At 44.8% G+C, this 21307-nt stretch overlaps 1 protein-coding gene across 1 annotated transcript in view; it reads left to right on the forward strand.

The window, feature by feature from the left end:
* LOC111973302 (otoferlin-like) overlaps positions 1–21307 on the forward strand; it is a 164327-nt gene that overhangs the window by 115094 nt on the left and 27926 nt on the right. The window contains 12 exon segments of the mRNA XM_070446450.1: positions 12032–12140; positions 12314–12512; positions 12896–13016; positions 13136–13236; positions 13366–13456; positions 13606–13722; positions 14039–14191; positions 14416–14563; positions 14697–14738; positions 17252–17376; positions 17606–17740; positions 18705–18866. Coding sequence (XP_070302551.1) covers positions 12032–12140; positions 12314–12512; positions 12896–13016; positions 13136–13236; positions 13366–13456; positions 13606–13722; positions 14039–14191; positions 14416–14563; positions 14697–14738; positions 17252–17376; positions 17606–17740; positions 18705–18866 — 1503 coding nt within the window.

The following is a 21307-nucleotide window of genomic DNA, read 5'->3' on the forward strand; positions in this document are numbered from 1 at the left end:
TGCCATTTCTTCAGCTGGTTAGAGAGGGTTTTGAGGTCCACACCCTGTTTGGTCAAATGACCCCTCCTATGCATCTAGATACCATCTCCACCATAACCTCAGCATAAATACTTGTCTCAGTTCAGCCTCTTGCGGACAGTCTGAGCACTGATGGAGGGATTGTGCGTTCCTGGTGTAACTCTGGCAGTTGTTGTGCCGCAGGTCTCTCTTTTCTATAACCATGTCAAATTATCCTGGTGTCATTACTAGACCAATGTAAGTTACCTGCCACCCCCATGGGACTCTCAATCACAGACAGATGTGATTCAGCCTGGATTCGAACCAGGGCGCCACTTGCACTGAGATGCAGTGCTTTAGACAACTACACCACTCGGGAGCCCTAATACAATGTTTCATTATGTGGAATCGACACTGTCTAAAATAAACAAACCATAACCCCTTACCGGTAATCTGAACATTGCAACCTGCTGCATTAATTTAGTCAAAATATAAACCTGTTGTTTAACACGTAGAAACTTTAAAACATGTGTGCTGTCTTATCAGCATAATAGTAAAAAATATAACATTTAACTTTAATTTTAAGCACTGTTCCCCGCAATGGAAATAGATTATAATTTTATAGAATACATTAACTTCCTGCTCAAATTCACTGGTGTTACCTAACTATAAAACCAAGCAACAATAATCAGAAACTGTAAAGAATGTTTCTCAGACCTCTACTTCAAATGTTCCACTGCCTGCTCGCTTTCAACCGCAGCTAATCTTTTTTACAATCTCAAGGCCCAATCCCTCTACTCATCATTTAACCTGGTATAGAAACCTCATCCTTTCAAATGACTAAAATATCGAATCATTAGAGTGCTATCAAAAAAAACATATTACATACATTACCATTCACATATTGTCAACCCTCATTAAGTTTACATCAATCCTCCTAATCAATATGACTATATTTTAACACTAACCACTGCTTCACACTCATTAAACATCTGTTTTTTTAAGATGCACTTGTAATGCCCCAAATGTAGAAAATACATCAGCCAGTTCTTAATCAATCCAAAAAATAAAATTCAAAATCCTTACTTTCCAATTGACTTACTTTCCTTTGTTACCTTCACTAGTCTACATCTCTTCCTTTTCCCTGTAAAATCTCTACTGTACTCTACCTCTGTCTTTCCAACGTTATGTTACCAGGTGAACTAATGAAAAAACAATCATAGTCAAAACAAACACAACTTCTGTTCACACAGGGAAGCCACTTTAATTACTCTGTTATCTCTCCCTCCCTTTCGTCAATTCAATAAATCTATTTAAAAATAAAACAAATTGAAGTGTCTCGTGAGATTAAAACTCCTAGGGTTTTCCTGAGTCACATTGTTCTCTAAACTCCCAGATATGTTATCTCTTGTTTCGGCCGGTTGTACTTTACCATTTAATGCCTCACCACATAGTTTACTAATGTGGTGATGTTTAGCATACGAGTTTCTTCGTCTTTTTACGCCAGTAACAAATACACGACCTTACATATTGTATCAACACAGAACCCCTAAATCTACACGCTTTAGCGATTGTTTAAATGCGGCGTGAAACAAAGTTAGAATATTTGTAAACTTAAGTTGTGCTCTTGCCCATATATGCTGCCAATTTTAATATGGTATGCAATATCCATTGTCCTTGATTCTCACAAGGATTATTCAACCCAAAAATCTGCTAATGAGCAGGGTTGATCCAAACTCTCTGATTCATTTTTCTTTTTTCTTTATAATTTCATCACTTATTGATAGATTGTCCAAGCCTACCTCTGTCTGAGATCTGGTATCCACCCGCGACCGCTACCTCTCAGATCATAGGCGGGTCCATCTGCTCAATAATAAGCGTGGGTTACCCCGGTGTCCGGGAGGATGCTGTTGATGTGAGCCATGACCAGCCTTTCAAAGCACTTCATGGCTACCGATGTGAGTGCTACGGGGCGGTAATCATTTAGGCAGGTTACCTTCGCTTAATTGGGCACAGGGACCATGGTGGTTTGCTTGAAACATGTAGGTATTACAGACTCGGTCAGGGAGAGGTTGAAAATGTCAGTGAAGACACTTGACAGTTGATCCACCTATGCTTTGAGTACACGTCCTGGTAATCCATCTGGCCCCGCAGCTTTGTGAATGTTGACCTGTTTAACCTCTCTGGGATATGTGGGACGCTATCCCAATTAAACTTTCATGAAATCACACGTACAATACACAAAACTAAAGCTACACTTGTTGTGAATCCAGCCAACGTGTCAGAATTCAAAAAGGCTTTACGACGAAAGCACACCAAACGATTATGTTAGGTCAGTACATAGCTACAGAAAAACACAGACATTTTTCCAGCCAAAGAGAGGAGTCACAAAAAGCATAAATAGAGATAAAATTAATCACTAACCTTTGATGATCTTCATCAGATGACACTCATAGGACTTCATGTTACATAATACATGTATGTTTTGTTCGATAAAGTTCATATTTATATCCAAAAATCTCAGTTTACATTGGCGCGTTACGTTCAGTAATAACATCCGGTGATTTTGCAGAGAGCCACATCAATTTACAGAAATACTCATAAATGTTGATGAAAATACAAGTGTTATGCATGGAATTTTAGATGCATTTCTCCTTAATGCAACCGCTGTGTCAGATTTCAAAAAAGCAAACCATGCAATAATCTGAGGTTGGCGCTCAGAGCCCAATCAAGACAAAAATATATCCGCCATATTGTGCAGTCAACAGAAGTCCGAAATAACATTATAAACATTCACTTACCTTGTAACGATATTCGTCTTCGGATGAAGAGTAGGAATCATCGGACCAAAGCGCAGCGTGGTAAGTGTTCATGTTAATTTATTAAAAAACAGAACACTAAACAAAATAACAAAGAGAATGAAACGAAACGAAACAATCCTGTCTGGTACAGACACAAAGACAGAAAACAACTACCCACAAAACACAGTTGGGAAAAGGCTACCTAAGTATGGTTCTCAATAAGAGACAACGATAGACAGCTGCCTCTGATTGAGAACCACACCAGGCCAAACACACAGAAATAAAAAACATAGAACACAAAACATAGAATGCCCACCCCAACTCACGCCCTGACCAAACCAAAATAGAGACATAAAAAGGATCTCTAAGGTCAGGGCGTGACATACCTTTGATGATCTTCATCAGAATGCACTCCCAGGAATCCCAGTTCCACAATAAATGTTGGTTTTGTTCGATAATGTCCATAATTTATTTCCAAATTCCTCCTTGTTGTTCTAGCGTTCAGTACACTTTCCAAACCCATGACGCGCGGGCAAGTCCAGCGGAAAGTACGTACGAAAAGTAAAAAAAGTTATATTACAGTCCGTAAAAACATGACAAACGAAGTATTGAATCAATCTTTAGGATGTTTTTAACATAATTCTTCAATAATGGTCCAACCGGAGAATTCCTTTGTCTTCAGAAGTGCGATGGAACAGAGCTCGCTCTCACATGAACGCGCATGGTCAGCGCATGTTCAGCTCATGGTAGACCTTACTCAATCCCCTCTCATTCGGCCCCACTTCACAGTAGAAGCATCAGACAAGTCTCTAAAGACTGTTGATATCTAGTGGAAGCCTTAGGAAGTGCAACATGACCAATATCCCACTGTATCTTCAATAGGAGCTGAGTTGAAAATCGACCAACCTCAGATTTCCCACTTCCTGGTTGGATTTTTTCTCATGTTTTTGCCGGCCATATGAGTTCTGTTATACTCACAGACATCATTCAAACAGTTTTAGAAACTTCAGATTGTTTTCTATCCAAATGTAATAATAACATGCATATTTTAGCTTTTATGAGTAGCAGGCCGTTTACTCTGGGCACGCTTTTCATCCGAACGTGAAAATACTGCCCCCTACCCCAAAGAAGTTAAAGGCACAATCAACTTAGTGTATGTAAACTTCTGACCCACTGGAATTGTGATACAGTGAATTATATGTGAAATAATCTGTCTGTAAACAATTGTTGGAAAAATTACTTGTGTCATGCACAATGTAGATGTCCTAACCGACTTGCCAAAACTATAGTTTGTTAACAAGAAATTTGTGGAGTGGTTGAAAAACGAGTTTTAATGACGCCAACCTAAGTGTAGGTAAACTTCTGACTTCAACTGAAGCTCTGGATCCACGATATGGCAGAGGTTGAAAAGCGTATCAAATCAAATCAAATGTAATGGTCAATAATATCAAAGGCTGCACTGAAATCTAACAGTATAGCTCCCACAATCTTTGTAATATCAATTTCTTTCAACCAATCATCAGTCATTTGTGTCAGTGCAGTACATGTTGAGTGCCCTTCTCTATAAGCATGCTGTAAGTCTGTTGTCAATTTGTTTACAGAGAAATAGCATTGTATTTGGTCAAAAACAATGTTGTTGTTAGAACCAGTAAAGAACCAGTAAAGGCCACTTGGGTAGCGGAATGACTTTGGCTTCCCTCCAGGCCTGAGGACAAACACCTTCCTCTAGGCTCAGATTAAATATATGACAGATAGGAGTGGCTATGGAGTCAGCTACCATCCTCAGTAGCTTTCCTTCTAAGTTGTCTATGGCAGGAGATTTGTCATTATTGATTGACAACAATAATTGTTCCATATCTCAATAATTGTTCCATATCTCTCACACTAAGTTTGCAAAATTCAAACTTACAATGCTTTTCTTTCATTATAAGTTTTTTTTTATGCATGAATATGATGGCTCACTGTTCGTTGTTGGCATTTCCTTCCTAAATTTGCCCACTTTGCCAATGAAGGAATCATTGCATTAATTGGCAACATCAAATGGTTTTGTGATGAATAATCCATGTGATTCGATGAAAAATGGAGTTGAATTAGTCTTTCTGCCCATAATTTAATTCAAAGTTTTCTTCCATCATTCTTTATATCATTGATCTTGGCTTCATAATACAGTTTCTTCTTCTTTTAGTTGAGTTTACTCACATAAATTCTCAATTTGCAGTAAGCCAGCGAATAAGATGTGCAGCCAGACTTGTTAGCAGCTCCTTTTTGCCCTATCTCTTTCAACCATAGTTCTTCAATTCCTCATCAATCCTCATACCACCCTGCATACCACTGCTGGCTTGCTTCTGAAGCTAAGCAGGGTTGGTCCTGGTCAGTCCCTGGATGGGAGACCAGGTGCTGCTGGAAGTGGTGTTGGAGGGCCAGTAGGAGGCACTCTTTCCTCTGGTCTAAACAAAGATCCCAATGCCCCAGAGCAGTGATTGGGGACACTGCTCTGTGTAGGGTGCCGTCTTTCGGATGGGACGTTAAACGGGTGTCCTGACTCTCTGAGGTCATTAAAGATCCCATGGCACTTATTGTAAGAGTAGGGGTGTTAACCCTGGTGTCCTGGCTAAATTCCCAATCTGGCCCCTAACCATCACGGTCACCTAATAATCCCCAGTTTACAATTGGCTCTTCATCCCCCTCCTCTCCCCTGTAACTATTCCCCAGGTCGTTGCTGCAAAGAGAACGTGTTCTCAGTCAACTTACCTGGTAAAATAACGGTAAAATAAAATAAATAAATAAAAATCCATGGAGGCTTAACAGTTCTAACATGTTTATCAGTAATTGGAAGAATTGGGTCCTTCCCACCCCCTATGAGGCAATAGGACATTGAAAGAAAGCAAACTGCCAAACTATTGATTGTCCCTAATCCAACATAACTCCTACGCTAGCTGGGTTTCTCAACTCCACTGTGGGTGGAGTGTACCTCCGACTACATCGAGTCGCTGTCAGTCGATATGAGGAAACAGTCGGTGTGTTTTGTTTAACATTTTATTAAAAAGTATGGGTTCAGCAAACAAAGAAAACAACCGGCCTACCCCCTACACGTGTTCAGCTTTGCCCTTTGACCCTTCCTATGACCTCCTGACATCCCCATAAATAGTCATAGGTTAGATATTGCTTTACTTCCGGCGCCGAAAAGAGATGGCCGCCTCGCTTCGCGTTCTTGGAAAATATGCAGTTTTTGTTTTTTTATGTGTTATTTCTTACATCGGTACCCCAGGTAATCTTAGGTTTCATTACATACAGTCGGGAGGAACTACTGAATATACGATTAACGTCAACTCATCATCGTTCCTACCAGGAATTAGACTTTCCCGAAACGGATCCAGTGTTTTGCCTTCCACCCAATACAATGGATCTGATCCCAGCCGGCGACCCTGTGCGACGCCGAAAAAGGGGCAAACGAGGCGGTCTCGTGGTCAGGCTTCGGAGACGGGCACATCGCGCTCCACTCCCTAGCATACTACTCGCCAATGTCCAGTCTCTTGACAATAAGGTTGATGAAATCCGAGCACGGGTAGCATTCCAGAGAGACATCAGGGATTGCAACGTGCTCTGCTTCACGGAAACATGGCTAACTCAAGGGACGCTAACGGAGTCGGTGCAGCCAGCTGGTTCTTCATGCATCGCGCCGACAGAAACAAACATCTTTCCGGTAAGAAGAGGGGCGGGGGGTATGCCTTATGATTAACGAGAAGTGGTGTGATCATCATAACAACACACAGGAACTCAAGTCATTCTGTTCACCTGATCTAGAACTCCTCACAATCAAATGTCGACCGCATTACTACCAAGGGAATTCTCTTCAATCATAATCACAGCCGTATATATTCCCCCAAGCAGACACATCGATGGCCCTGAACGAACTTTATCTGACTCTTTGTAAACTGGAAACCACACACCCTGAGGCTGCATTCATCGTAGCTGGGATTTTAACAAGGCTAATCTAAAAACAAAACTCCCTAAATTCTATCAGCATATCGATTGTGCTACCAGGGCTGGAAAAACCCTAGATCATTGTTATACTAATTTCCGCGACGCATATAAGGCCCTCCCCCGCCCCCCTTTCGGAAAAGCTGACCACGACTCCATTTTGTTGATCCAGCCTAACAACAGAAACTCAAACACAAGCTCCCGCGCTCAGGTCTGTTCAACGCTGGTCCGACCAATCTGAATCCACGCTTCAAGACTGCTTCGATCACGCGGATTGGAATATGTTCCGCATCGCGTCCAACAACAATATTGACGAATATGCTGATTGGTGAGCGAGTTCATTAGGAAGTGCATTGACGATGTCGTACCCACAGCAACGATAAAAACATCCCAAACCAGAAACCGTGGATTGACGGCAGCATTCGCGTGAAACTGAAAGCGCGAACCACTGCTTTTAACCAGGGCAAGTGACCGGAAGCATGACCGAATACAAACAGTGTAGCTATTCTCTCCGCAAGGCAATCAAACAGGCTAAGTCCCAGTACAGAGACAAAATCGAGTCGCAATTCAACAGCTCAGACACAAGAGGTATGTGGCAGGGTCTACAGTCAATCACGGATTACAAAAAGAAAACCAGCCCGTCGCGGACCAGGATGTCTTGCTCCCAGACAGGCTAAACAACTTTTTTGCCCGCTTTGAAGACAATACAGTGCCACTGACACGGCCCCCTACCAAAACCTGCGGGCTCTCTTCACTGCAGCCGAGGTGAGTAAAACATTTAAACGTGTTAACCCTCGCAAGGCTGCAGGCCCAGACGGCATTCCCAGCGCGTCCTCAGAGCATGCGCAGACAGCTGGCTGTGTGTTCGGTATTTAGGACATATTCAATCAATCCTTATCCCAGTCTCTGTTCCACCTGCTTCAAGAGGGCCACCATTGTTCCTGTCCCAAGAAAGCTAAGGTAACTGAGCTAAACGACTACCGCCCGTAGCACTCACTTCCGTCATCATGAAGTGCTTTGAGAGACTAGTCAAGGACCATATCATCTCACCCTACCGGACACCCTAGACCCACTCCAATTTGCTTACCGACCCAATAGGTCCACGACGACGCAATCGCAACCACACTGCACTGCCCTAACCCATCTGGACAAGAGGAATACCCATGTGAGAATGCTGTTCATCGATACAGCTCAGCATTTAACACCATAGTACCCTCCAAACTCGTCATCAAGCTCGAGACCCTGGGTCTCGACCCCGCCCTGTGCAACTGGGTCCTGGACTTCCTGACGGCCGCCCCCAGGTGGTGAGGGTAGGTAACAACATCTCCACCCCGCTGATCCTCAACACTGGGGCCCCACAAGGTGCGTTCTGAGCCCTCTCCTGTACTCCCTGTTCACCCACGACTGCGTGGCCATGCACGCCTCCAACTCAATCATCAAGTTTGCGGATGACACTACAGTGGTAGGCTTGATTACCAACAACGACGAGACGGCCTACAGGGAGGAGGTGAGGGCCCTCGGAGTGTGGTGTCAGGAAAATAACCTCACACTCAACGTCAACAAAACAAAAGGAGATGATTGTGGACTTCAGGAAACAGCAGAGGAGCACCCCCCTATCCACATCGACGGGCAGTAGTGGAGAAGGTGGAAAGTTTTAAGTTCCTCGGTGTACACATCACGGACAAACTGAATTGGTCACCCACACAGACAGCGTTGTGAAGAAGGCGCAGCAGCGCCTCTTCAACCTCAGGAGGCTGAAGAAATTCGGCTTGTCACCAAAAGCACTCACAAACTTCTACAGATGCACAATCAAGAGCATCCTGTCGGGCTGTATCACCGCCTGGTACGGCAACTGCTCCGCCCACAACCGTAAGGCTCTCCAGAGGGTAGTGAGGTCTGCAGAACGCATCACCAGGGGCAAACTACCTGCCCTCCAGGACACCTACACCACCCGATGTCACAGGAAGGCATAAAGATCATCAAGGACAACAACCACCCACAAGCCACTGCCTCGTCCAACACACCGCATAATCATCAGAGGCAGCAGTCAAGCTACAGCGCCTGCATCAAGCAAAGGCAGGGACGACGAAGGCTGAAAAACAGAGTTCTATATCTCAAAGAGCAACAGAAACCTCTTAAAAACAGCACCACTAACATTTAGCGGCCGCTGACCAACCAAACCAACCACACACAACCCCACACAAAACACCAACCAATAACATGACTCAACTAACACAAGACCACACACATTTCCACCAGAAACTCTGGAAACTTGACATCGGAAATTAAACTACGATAAAAATGTAAACCAACAACACACTAAGCCACATATTTACCCAATCCAAACTATAAAACACTTCACTAAATAAATACCAACATAACACCCTTACATCTAACCACACTCCTCAATACATAGTACACATACTACAATAGTAACTCACTATAATCCCATCTACATGACATACAATAGCCAACTACTTTAACATGTAAACACATAACATGTAAACCAACTAAGCCACATAATAAAAACAAATATACCACTTATGATTCTAAATTACCCATACCAATTAACTCATCACTCTATAGTAAACAAAACAACAATAAAAAACCGTACTATTATAACCATATACATGATCATGCCAGCCGTTACCATGATACACCACCTCATCACCTATATCTTCTACTGATAACATATAATCTATCATTCCTATTCAACTAAAGTGGTGATGTTCCAAGAACACAAGGTCCAACCACCACAAGTCCGCTTGATGGAAACAATTGATTAGGTTAAGATACTTGTTGGTAAATATACATAGAACAATATGTCCGGAACAACTCAGACAGCACCAAGCAATCATTACCAGCCTACCCCTCCGCATTACACATCTGACTACACAATGTGATAATGTGGACTTAAATAACAATATAGAATAATAAATATTTGATTTGATTGTTGATTTGATTATTTCCATTCTTCGCTCTAAATAATGCCGTTATTGTCACGCCTGTCCCGTTCCCTCTGTGCTCAGGGCGCCAGGCTGCCCCTTCATTACCGCACACCTGTCACCATCATTACGCGCAGCCTGCACAATATTGGACTCACCTGACTCCATAATTTGTTGATTAACCCCCTCTATATCTGTCTGCCCTCAGTGTTCCCTGTGTTCAGCCATTGATGTCTTATTTATCCCCTGTAATGACCGCTGTTCTGTTCTGTTTCATGTTCCATTGTTACTTAAATCGTTTCTCCCTGTACCTGCTATCTCGCTCCAGCGTCAATCCTCACAGTTATAATCTGTTATATTGACATTATAAAATACCTTAAAGATATTAACTGGCTGTTAGGGGAAATCAACAGCATCAGCTTTGTTACCCTGGCTAAGTAAGCCAACTATTCCCACTGCTGTCTCTTTGTTAGCTAATGCCTCCCTAATATCTCCCCTGTGTGCAGTAAGTTATTGTATCAGTTTGACTATGTGGCAGGGCGTATACGAGAGAGAAGATAGAGAGACAGGAGACAGGAGAGACAGAGAAAGAGAGAGAGAGAGAGAGAGAGAGAGAGAGAGAGAGAGAGACGGAGAGAGAGATAGGGACAGAGAGAGAGAGCGAGGCAGAGATAGAGACAGAGAGAGAGAGTTTTTGAAGAGGCCAACCCTAACCTGCTCAACATCTGACTTGAAAAGATACACTGAACCAAAATATAAATGCACGAATTTCAAAGATTTTACTGAGTTACAGTTCATATGAGGAAATCAGTCAATTGAAGGAAATAAATTAGGCCCTAATTTATGGATTTTACATGACTGGGAATACAGATATGCATCTGTTGGTCACAGATACCGTAAAGGTGTGGATCAGAAAACCAGTCAGTATCTGGTGTGACCACAATTTACCTCATGCAGCATGACACATCTCCTTCACATTGAGTTGATCAGGCTGGTGATTATGGCCTGTGTGATGTTGTCCCTGCTCCTGTCCTATGGTAGTGAACAGTTGCTGGATATTGGTGGGAACTGGAACATACTGTTGTACACGTCGATCCAGAGCATTCCCAAACATGCTCAATGGGTGACATGTTTGGTGAGTATGCAGGCCATGGAAGAACTGGGACATTTTCAGCTTCCACGAGTTGTGTACAGATCCTTGTGACATTATAATGCTGAAACATGAGGTGATGGCGGTGGATGAATTGCATAACAACAGGCCTCAGGATCTCGTCACGGCATTCAAATTGCCGTTGATAAAATGTAATTGTTTTTGTTGTCTGTAGCTTATGCCTGCCCATACCATAACCCCACCACCACCACGGGGCACTCTGTTCACAACGTAGATTTCAGCAAAACGCTCGCCCACACAGCGCAATACATGCTGTCTGCCATCTGCCCGGTACAGTTGAAACCAGGATTCAACCGTGAAGAGCCACTTCTCCAGCGTGCCAGTGGCCTTCGAATTTGAACATTTGCCCACTGAAGTCGGTTACGACGCCGAACTGCAGTCAGGTTAAGACCCTGGTGAGGACAACGAGCACTCAAATGAGCTTCCCTAAGCTGGTTTCTGACAGTTTGTGTAGAAATTCTTCGGTTGTGCAAACCCACAGTTTCATCAGCTGTCCGAGTGGCTGGTCTCAGACGATCCTGCAGGTGAAGTAGCCAGATGTGGTGGTCCTGGGCTGGTGTGGTTACACGTGGTCTGCAGTTGTGAGGCCGGTTGGACATACTGCCAAATTCTCTAAAAAAACATTGGTAGAAATGAACATTTAATTATCTGGCAACAGCTCTGGTGGACATTCCTGCAGTCAGCATGCCAATTGCACGCTCCCTCAAAACTTGGGACATCTGTGGCATTGTGTTGTGTTTTGTTGCCTTTTATTGCCCCCAGCACAAGGTGCACCTGTGTAATAATAATTCTGTTTAATCAGCTACTTGATTTGCCCCACCTGTCCGGTGGATAGATTAACTTGGCAAAGGAGAAATGCTATATAAACTAATAAGCTTTTTGTGCGTATGGAACATTTCTGGGATCTTTTATTTTGGCTTTTGAAACATGGAAACAACAGTTTACATGTTGCGTTTATATTTTTTGTTTAGGATAATTGTTTATGATTAAAAAGAAAAACCTGTATGTCGGTGAATGGGACTGTATTTGTTTATTCTGCATTCTGTGTGTTTGAGAAATTGTAATTAAAGCAGGTTTGGTTCTACCGCTTATCTGTATTCTGTTGTTAATCTTGTCTTCTTTATTCTGTCGTTCAGAGTGCCACAGGGAAAATAGAGGAATTCTTCCTATTTGGTTCCTTCCTGGAGGCCACCATGATTGACAGGAAGATCGGCGATAAGCCAATCAGCTTCGAGGTCACAATAGGTAAGTAGTACACTTGGGGGGTATACAGTAATAACTTAACAGACTCAGTTATCATTAGTATTGGACAAAAAAGGTACTCAATGATTTGTGTGTTTGGCATGTAAATAATGCAAACAAAAACACAACGATACAATTCTACTATTCTCGCTACTTTTCACATTTCCTTCTCCCAGGTAACTACGGGAACCAGATAGACGGAGTGAGCAAGCCCACCGCAGCTAAGAAGAAGAAGAAGAAAGAGGGAGGAGGAGAGAGTGATGAGGAGGAGTCAGAGCTGATCCAGCAGAACTCCAGTGAGGACGAGGCGGATGATGATGGGGACCTGGTGTCTGTGTCCTCCACCCCTCCCATGAAACCTGTCATCACAGACAGGTCAGAGGACAGGGGTTCAAGGGTCAGGATCAGGGGTGGTGGGTCAAGTTTGTCAGTTCCTCCTGGGTCACGTCTAAAGCAGGGGTTCTGGCTAGAAATATTGTTTTGCTTATGGCATGTAACAACAAAACAAGTCTGGGAACCACTTGGTCTAGCTCTTCCATATTCATAGATCACAATGTAGCCTATACAGCTATGTGTCACAAAGTGCTCTAACATAAAATAATGGAGATAAAAGAATAGCATGGTACAAAGCATATTGCATATTGAAAAAATGTAAATATGAAAGAAATCTGTTACCATGGGTCTTATTCTCTGAGGGACTCTGATAATGTCAACACTCATCATATCGATTATACACCTTTTTTTTGTGCCAACCTCAGGAACTACTTCCACCTGCCCTACTTTGAGAAGAAGCCATGTATCTACATCAAGAGCTGGTGGCAGGACCAGAGGAGACGACTCTACAACTCCAACATCATGGACAAGATCGCTGACAAAATGGTCAGTAACTATTCATGTTAAATGTGCACCAGCAGGATAATAATTAGATTAACCCCAATAAACTCAAGGCATTTCTGGATCTGATACACTTGTTTGTGTTTGTGGGTTGTGTCTGACAGGAGGAGGGTCTGAATGACGTGCAGGAGGTCATTAAGACAGAGAAGGCCTATCCAGAGCGCAGACTCCGAGGGGTGCTGGAGGAACTCAGCACTGGCTGCAAGTGAGCTAACATTACTGATACCACAGCCATAATCACTTCTGTAGATACAGTGACTGGACTGCCATAGCCAGAGACACAGTGTTGACAACTAAACATCTTCTGTAAGTGTCTCTGTGTTTTTACTTTCAGTCGTTTCGTCACTTTGGCCAACAAAGACCAGAACCAGGCAGGCAGAACTAAACTGGACAAAGAGAGACTCAAGTCCTGCATGAGAGAAATGGTACAGGGCTGCTCTGAGAGAGTGATGGAGAGAGTTGTTATGGTTATGAATCTATCCTTGTGTAGCAGAGCGTGGGAATGTTTATAATGTCATATCCTTCTCTGTAGGAGAGCATGGGAATGTTTATAATGTCATGTCCTTCTCTGTAGGAGAGCATGGGGCAGCAGGCCAAGCTGATTCGCTCCCAGGTGAAGAGAAACACGGTTAGAGACAAATTGAAGATGGTTCAGAACTTCCTGCACAGGCTCCGTTTCCTTGCCGACGAGGTACAGTACAGATTCTGTTAAACTCAACTTTGTTTATAACACATTCTAGCTGCATTGACAGAGCAATTAGGCCTTATAGAGAGAGCACAGGCAACCTCCCAACAATGGATCTTAGCTCTCCATTATAAAACACTAGCATAGTCATACCACTGTGCAACAATAAACTGTACACTCATAAAATGTAATTCACCGATACAAGGGTGTGCATTCTTGTGTTTATCAATATCATTTATGTTATGCAGATGCATTTCAGCCTGTATTGACTGCTGTGTGGGTGTCAATAAAACGTTGAACCTATATCCTCTGTGCCCTCCAGCCCCAGCACAGTATCCCAGACGTGTTTGTATGGATGATGAGTAACAACAAGCGTATCGCCTACGCCCGCATCCCCTCCAAAGACATCCTCTACTCCATCGTAGACGAGGAGACAGGCAAGGACTGTGGCAAGGTCAAAGCTGTCTTCCTCAGGGTACGTGACTTGAACCTTCTCGACTCTCTCTGCCCTCCACTTCTCCCTACCCTCATTGTTTTGTTTTATAACCCAAACAAACTGTTGAATGTCCATTTACCTTAGTGTTGCTGTTGTAGGTCTGTGGCCTTGTGTCTTTAGATCCCAAGCTAAGATTAAAATCTTTCTAAGGCTGATGAAAGTTATATACATATATGACGTTACTGTAACGTTTGTGTCCCCAGCTGCCTGGTAAGAAGGGGTTTGGTCCAGCGGGTTGGACAGTGCAGGCTAAGATGGAGATGTACCTGTGGCTGGGCCTCAACAAACAGAGGAAGGACTTCCTGTCTGGCCTGCCCAACGGCTTTGAAGAGAACAAGGCTCCCAGGACAAGCCCACTGCGTTATGCAGTCATGTACCCCCCACAGTCTGCGTTTAACAAACAGCTAACGTCTTAGGAATCACTTATTAAACAAGTAAGTGTCTACAGTCTGTACACGCTGTCAGTCTGGTTTACAACAGTAAGTCTGTCTACAGTCTGTACCCCCCATCAGTCTGGTTTACAACAGTAAGTTCGGTCTATAACAGTAAGTCTGTCTATAACAGTAAGTCTGTCTACAGTCTGTACCCCCCATCAGTCTGGTATATAACAGTAAGTTTAGTTTACAACAGTAAGTCGTCTACCAGTCTGTACACCCTGTCAGTCTGGTTTACAACAGTAAGTCTGGTCTATAACAGTAAGTCTGGTCTATAACAGTACGTCTGCTACAGTCTGTACCCCCATCAGTCTGGTCTATAACAGTAAGTCTGGTTTACAACAGTAAGTCTGTCTACAGTCTGTACACCCTGTCAGTCTGGTTTACAACAGTAAGTCTGGTCTATAACAGTAAGTCTGTCTACAGTCTGTACCCCCATCAGTCTGGTCTATAACAGTAAGTCGGGTTACAACAGTAAGTCTGTCTACAGTCTGTACACCCTGTCAGTCTGGTTTACAACAGTAAGTCTGGTCTAAACAGTAAGTCGTCTACAGTCTGTACCCCCCGTCTAGTCTGGTTTACAACAGTAAGTCTGGTCTATAACAGTACGTCTGTCTACAGTCTGTACCCCCCATCAGTCTGGTTTACAACAGTAAGTCTGTCTACAGTCTGTACCCCCCATCAGTCTAGTTTACACACAGTAAGTCTGTCTACAGTCTGTACCCCCCATCAGTCTGGTTTACAACAGCAAGTCTGTATACAGTCTGTACCCCCCATCAATCTGGTTTACAACAGTAAGTCTGTCTACAGTCTGTATCCCCCATCAGGTCTGGTTTACAACAGTAAATCTGGTCTATAACAGTAAGTCTGTCTGCAGTCTGTACCCCCTGTCAGTCTGGTTTACAACAGTAAGTCTGTCTACAGTCTGTACCCCCCATCAGTCTGGTTTACAACAGTAAATCTGGTCTATAACAGTAAGTCTGTCTGCAGTCTGTACCCCCTGTCAGTCTGGTTTACAACAGTAAGTCTGTCTACAGTCTGTAACCTCTATATACTGTTGCTATGGTGAGTGAGCAGCTGCTTTATAAGCTAGCTACGTTTTGTATTTACACACTCCATTACCTAGTCCCATTTATTGAAGTACGTACTCAAGTGTCAGGCTCACACCTGTGCATCTCTGTGTCCCTCTCTGCTCTCCTGTGTATCTAAGTGTTGTTTAATCTCTGTGTCCTCCTCTGCTCTCCTGTGTATCTGAGTGTTGTCTAATCTCTGTGTCCTCTCTCTGCTCTGCTGTGTATCTGAGTGTTGTCTAATCTCTGTGTCCTCTCTCTGCTCTGCTGTGTTCTGAGTGTTGTCTAATCTCTGTGTCCTCTCTCTGCTCATCGTGTGTATCTGCGTGTTGTCTAATCTCTGTGTCCTCTCTCTGCTCTGCTGTGTATCTGAGTGTTGTTTAATCTCTGTGTCCTCTCTCTGCTCTGCTGTGTATCTGAGTGTTGTCTAATCTCTTGTGTCCTCTCTCTGCTCTGCTGTGTATCTGAGTGTTGTCTAATCTCTGTGTCCTTCTCTCTGCTCTCCTGTGTATCTGAGTGTTGTCTAATCTATGTGTCCTCTCTCTGCTCTCCTGTGTATCTGAGTGTTGTCTAATCTCTGTGTCCTCTCTCTGCTCTGCTGTGTATCTGAGTGTTGTCTAATCTCTGTGTCCTCTCTCTGCTCTCCTGTGTATCTGAGTGTTGTCTAATCTCCGTGTCCTCTCTCTGCTCTGCTGTGTATCTGAGTGTTGTCTAATCTCTGTGTCCTCCTCTGCTCTCCTGTGTATCTGAGTGTTGTCTAATCTCTGTGTCCTCTCTGCTCTCCTTGTATCTGAGTGTTGTCTCATCACTGTATCCTCTCTCTGCTCTCCTGTGTATCTGAGTGTTGTCTCATCTCTGTGTCTCTCTCTGCTCTCCTGTGTATCTGAGTGTTGTCTAATTCCTGTGTCCTCTCTCTGCTCTGCTGTGTATCTGAGTGTTGTCTAATCTCTGTGTCCTCTCTCTGCTCTCTGTGTATCTGAGTGTTGTCTAATCTCGTGTCCTCTCTCTGCTCTCCTGTGTATCTGAGTGTTGTCTAATCTCTGTGTCCTCTCTCTGCTCTCCTGTGTATCTGAGTGTTGTCTAATCTCTGTGTCCCTCTCTCGCTCTCCTGTGTATCTGAGTGTTGTCTAATCCTGTGTCCTCTCTCTGCTCTCCTGTGTATCTGAGTGTTGTCTAATCTCGTGTCCTCTCTCTGCTCTCCTGTGTATCTGAGTGTTGTCTCATCACTGTATCCTCTCTCTGCTCTCCTGTGTATCTGAGGGTTGTCTCATCACTGTATCCTCTCTCTGCTCTCCTGTGTATCTGAGTGTTGTCTCATCACTGTATCCTCTCTCTGCTCTCCTGTGTATCTGAGTGTTGTCTCATCACTGTATCCTCTCTCTGCTCTCCTGTGTATCTGAGTGTTGTCTCATCACTGTATCCTCTCTCTGCTCTCCTGTGTATCTGAGTGTTGTCTCATCACTGTATCCTTCTGTCTGCCTGCTGCTGTGTATCTGAGTGTTGTCTCATCACTGTATCCTCTCTCTGCTCTGCAGTGAAGCAGGTGTTCCAGCTGAGGGCTCACATGTACCAGGCCAGGAGTCTGTTTGCTGCAGACAGCAGTGGCTTGTCAGACCCCTTTGCCAGGGTATTCTTCTCCACACATAGCCAGGTCACTGAGGTAAGATAGAGGGTGTATGTGTGTGTGTGCATGTGTGTGTGTGTGTATGAGTGTGTGTTTGTGTGTGTGTCAGTGTGTGTGTTTTTGTGCATATGCGTATGTGTGTTCTGAGTCAGTCTCTGCTCTACCTGGGCCTAGTAAGCCATGTGTGTGTGTGTGTGTGTTTGTTAATGTGTGTGTGTGTGCCTGCGTACGTGCGTGTCTGTTAATGTGTGTCCGTGTGTTTTAGGTCCTGAGTGAGACTCTGTGTCCTACGTGGGATCAGCTGCTGGTGTTTGATGATGTCGAGCTGTTCGGGGAGGCCGGCGAGCTACGAGACGACCCGCCTATCATTGTGGTAGAGGTCTACGACCAGGACACTGTGGTACGACCTGACGGAGAGAGAGTGAGAGTGAGAGTAAGAGTGAGAGTGAGGGTGAGGGTGAGAGTATGAGAGTGAGAGTGAGAGTGAGAGTGAGAGTGAGAGTGAGAGAGAGAGATCCATAGTGAAACTATTGTTTTGTGGGATTCAAAGGATACTAGGATACAAAGTACTGTGAGACTGGACTGGCCATTTTTGGCAAATGCCAGATGGGCTGGTCCATGTCTATCTCAGGTTTCTTTTCACAAAATTATTATTATTTGGCTGATAATGGGGGCATCAAGGAAAACATGGGCCGGTGTGATAGAAATGCCAGGGCTGATTTCTGGTCCCAGTCCGTCCCTGTCTGTGATCCAAACACTTTGTGTTTGTCCATATGTCCTTACTGTGTATCTCTTACTGTCTTAATTTACCATGTTCCTCCTGTTCCTGCTCATGTTGTGGATTATGCTGTTGGGGCTAAGTAGAGTGTGAAAGCTAGAAGACGGGCCTCTCCTGCTTTGGGCTTCTGTTTGCGTAGCAACGTAGCTAGTTAGCCAAGTCATGCAAGAGGCAGGACAGGCTATTTTACAGGGCATTCCCAAACTAGGTTTGCCATCTGTCCATGACGTAGCCATAAGCATGTTCCTCTTGTATTCCTCCAGTAGTGGTTGTAGACATGGTTGTGTTTGATAGCTGAAACAGTAGTTGATTGGTTGCAGTTGTTTGGTTGAAGTGTTTACTCTACCAGTCATGCATGCTTCTCATAAACTGATGGAACCAATAGGGATATGACCCCTGGTAGGACCTTTCAAATTCTGTTAGCCTTATGGTAGCTAGCAGGTTCTCTGAATAGTCCCCACTTTATACACCATTTCAGTATTATGTCTGTATTACACTGGCCCCCAGTGGCCATGACAAGAAGTACACCCCATAAACTGGTTTCTAACTTTGGTTTTCTTTCTACGGTTGTCTCTGTGGCGTCCAGGGCAAGGCAGAGTTCATTGGTCGGACGTTTGCTAAGCCCATCACGAAGATGTGTGACGAGCACTACGGCCCCCCGAGGTTCCCCCCACAGCTAGAGTACTACCAGATCTACCGTGGTAACTCTACCGCCGGTGACCTACTGGCTGCCTTCGAGCTGCTGCAGGTCAGCTGATCACACACACTCGCACACATAGACACGTGGGCACACTGCAAGTACACACACACACACATCAGAAAAATACACGTATGCACATATACACACCAGGAACACGCACACCAGGCACAACGCACGCACCACACCAAATCACACACACACACACACACACACACACACACACACAAACACACACACACACACACACAACACACACACACACACACACACACACACACACACACACACACACACACACACTAGGAACTAAATAACATGCCAGGAACACACTAAGAGCATGCCATTCACATACATGGAAAGAGTTTAAAAATACACACCGACGCACAGGAAGTTATTAGACAAATGGATCACGTGGAGAATGACTCTCAACAGATTTACCAAATATGCAAACTGTGAACAGTTGGCACGGTGACAAGCTGATTCCTCAGCAAATCTAAGAAAAGAAGGTCTCTCTTTCTCGTCTCTCTCTGTGTTTGCTTCTCTTCATCTGTCGGTTATTAATTTCCATTTCATCCTAATTGTCCGTCCACAATTTTTCTTCTTTCCTCATGCCTCTCCTCTCCTCTTCTTCCATGCCTCTCCTCTCCTTCTTCTCTCATGCCTCTCCTCTCCTTCTTCCTCCATGCCTCTCTCTTCTTCTTCCTCCATGCCTCTCCTCTCCTTCTTCCTCCTTGCCTCTCGCTCTTCTTCCTCCATGCTCTTCCTTCTCTTCTCCTCCATGCCTCTCCTCTCCTTCTTCCTCCATGCTCTCCTCTCCTTCTTCCTCCATGCCTCTCCTCTTCTTCTTCCTCCATGGCCTCTCCTCTCCTTCTTCCTGCCTTGCCATGCGTCCCTCTTGCTTCCTCCATGCCTCTCCTCCTCTCCTGTCCTCCATGCCTTCTCGCCACTTCTTCTTCGCTCCATGCCTCTCCATATGCTCCTTCCTCATGCCGCTCTTCGTCCTTCTTCCATCCTGCCTCTCCTTCTTCCTCTAGTGCCTCCCCTCTCCTTCTGCCTCCATGCCTTTCTCTCTCCTTCTTCTCTCCTCCTCCTTCTCCATCCTCTCCTCATCGCCTCTCCTCATGGCCTTCCTCTTATTCCTCCTCCATGCCTATCCTCTCCTTCTTTCTCCCTGCCTCTCCCTTCTTCTTCTTCTTCCATGCCTCTCCTCCTCGTTCTTCCTCTCCATGCCTCTCATCTCTTGTCTTCATGCCCATGTCTCTCCTCTCTTCTTTTTCCATGCCCTCCTTCTCTCCTTCTTCCATGCCTCATCCTCATCCTTCCTTCCTCCATCGCCTCTCCTCCTCTTCTTCTCCATGCCTCTTCTCTCTCTTCCTCAAGTGCCTCCCTCTCTTCTATCCATGCTCTCCTCCTTTTCTCTTCCATGCCTCTCCTCCTCTTCTTCCCATGCTCCTTTTTCTTATTCCTCCATGCCTCTCTCCCTCCTTCTTCTCCATGCCTCTGCCTCTCCTTCTTCATTCCCATGCCTCTCTTCTTATGTTCTCCCATGCTCTCCTCTCTCTTACCTCCATGCCTCTCCTCTCTTACTTCTCCCATGCCTTCTCCTCTCCTCCTTCTTCATGCCTCTCTTCTTATTCTCCATGCCTCTTACTCTGTCCTTCTTCCTCATGTCCTCTCCTCTCATTCTTCCTGATGCCATAACTCTCCTCTCATTCTTCTCCATGCCCATGCCCTCTTCCTTCGTCCTCCAGGCCTCTTCCTCTGCTTTGCTTCGCCAGGCCTCTCCTCCTCTTCTCCTCCATTGCGTCTCCTCATCTTCTTCCTCCCAATGTCCTCCTCTTTCTTCCTCCTCCATGCCTATCCTCTCCTTCTTTCTCCATGCCTCCTGCCTCTTCTTCTTCTTCATGCCTCTCTCTCCTCTTCTCCATGTCTCTCCTCTCCTTCTTCCTCCATGCCTCGTTCCTCCTCCTCTCCTCATGCCTCTCCTCTCCTTCTTCATCCATGTCTCTCCTCTCCTTTCCTCCATGCCTCTCCTCCCTCTTCTTGCCTCCATGCCTCTCCCTCCTTGCTTCATCATGTCTCTCCTCTCCCTTCTTCCTCAATGCCTCTCCTCCTCTTTCTTCCTCATGCCTCTACTCTCACTTCTTTTCATCCCATGCCTCTCCCTCTTTTCTCTTCCATGCCTACTCCTCCTCGTTCTTCCTCCTATGGCCTCTCCTCTCCTTCTTCCATGCCTCTCTCTCTCTCCTTCTCCATGCCTCTCCTCTCCTTCTTCATCCATGCCTCTCCTCTTCTTCTCTTCCTCCATGCCTTCTTCTCGCTCTTCTTCCCTCCATGCCTCTCCTCTCCTTCTCTTTCCATGCCTCCTACCTCTCCTTCTCTCTCATGCCTCTCCTCTCCTTCTTCCTCCATGCCTCTCTCTCTTCTTCCGCCTCCATGCCTCTCCTCCTTCTTCATGCTCCTCCATCCTCTCCATTCTCCTTCTTGCT

Source organism: Salvelinus sp. IW2-2015, linkage group LG14 (genome assembly GCF_002910315.2).
Source record: "Salvelinus sp. IW2-2015 linkage group LG14, ASM291031v2, whole genome shotgun sequence".
Taxonomy (NCBI): Eukaryota; Metazoa; Chordata; class Actinopteri; order Salmoniformes; family Salmonidae; genus Salvelinus; species Salvelinus sp. IW2-2015.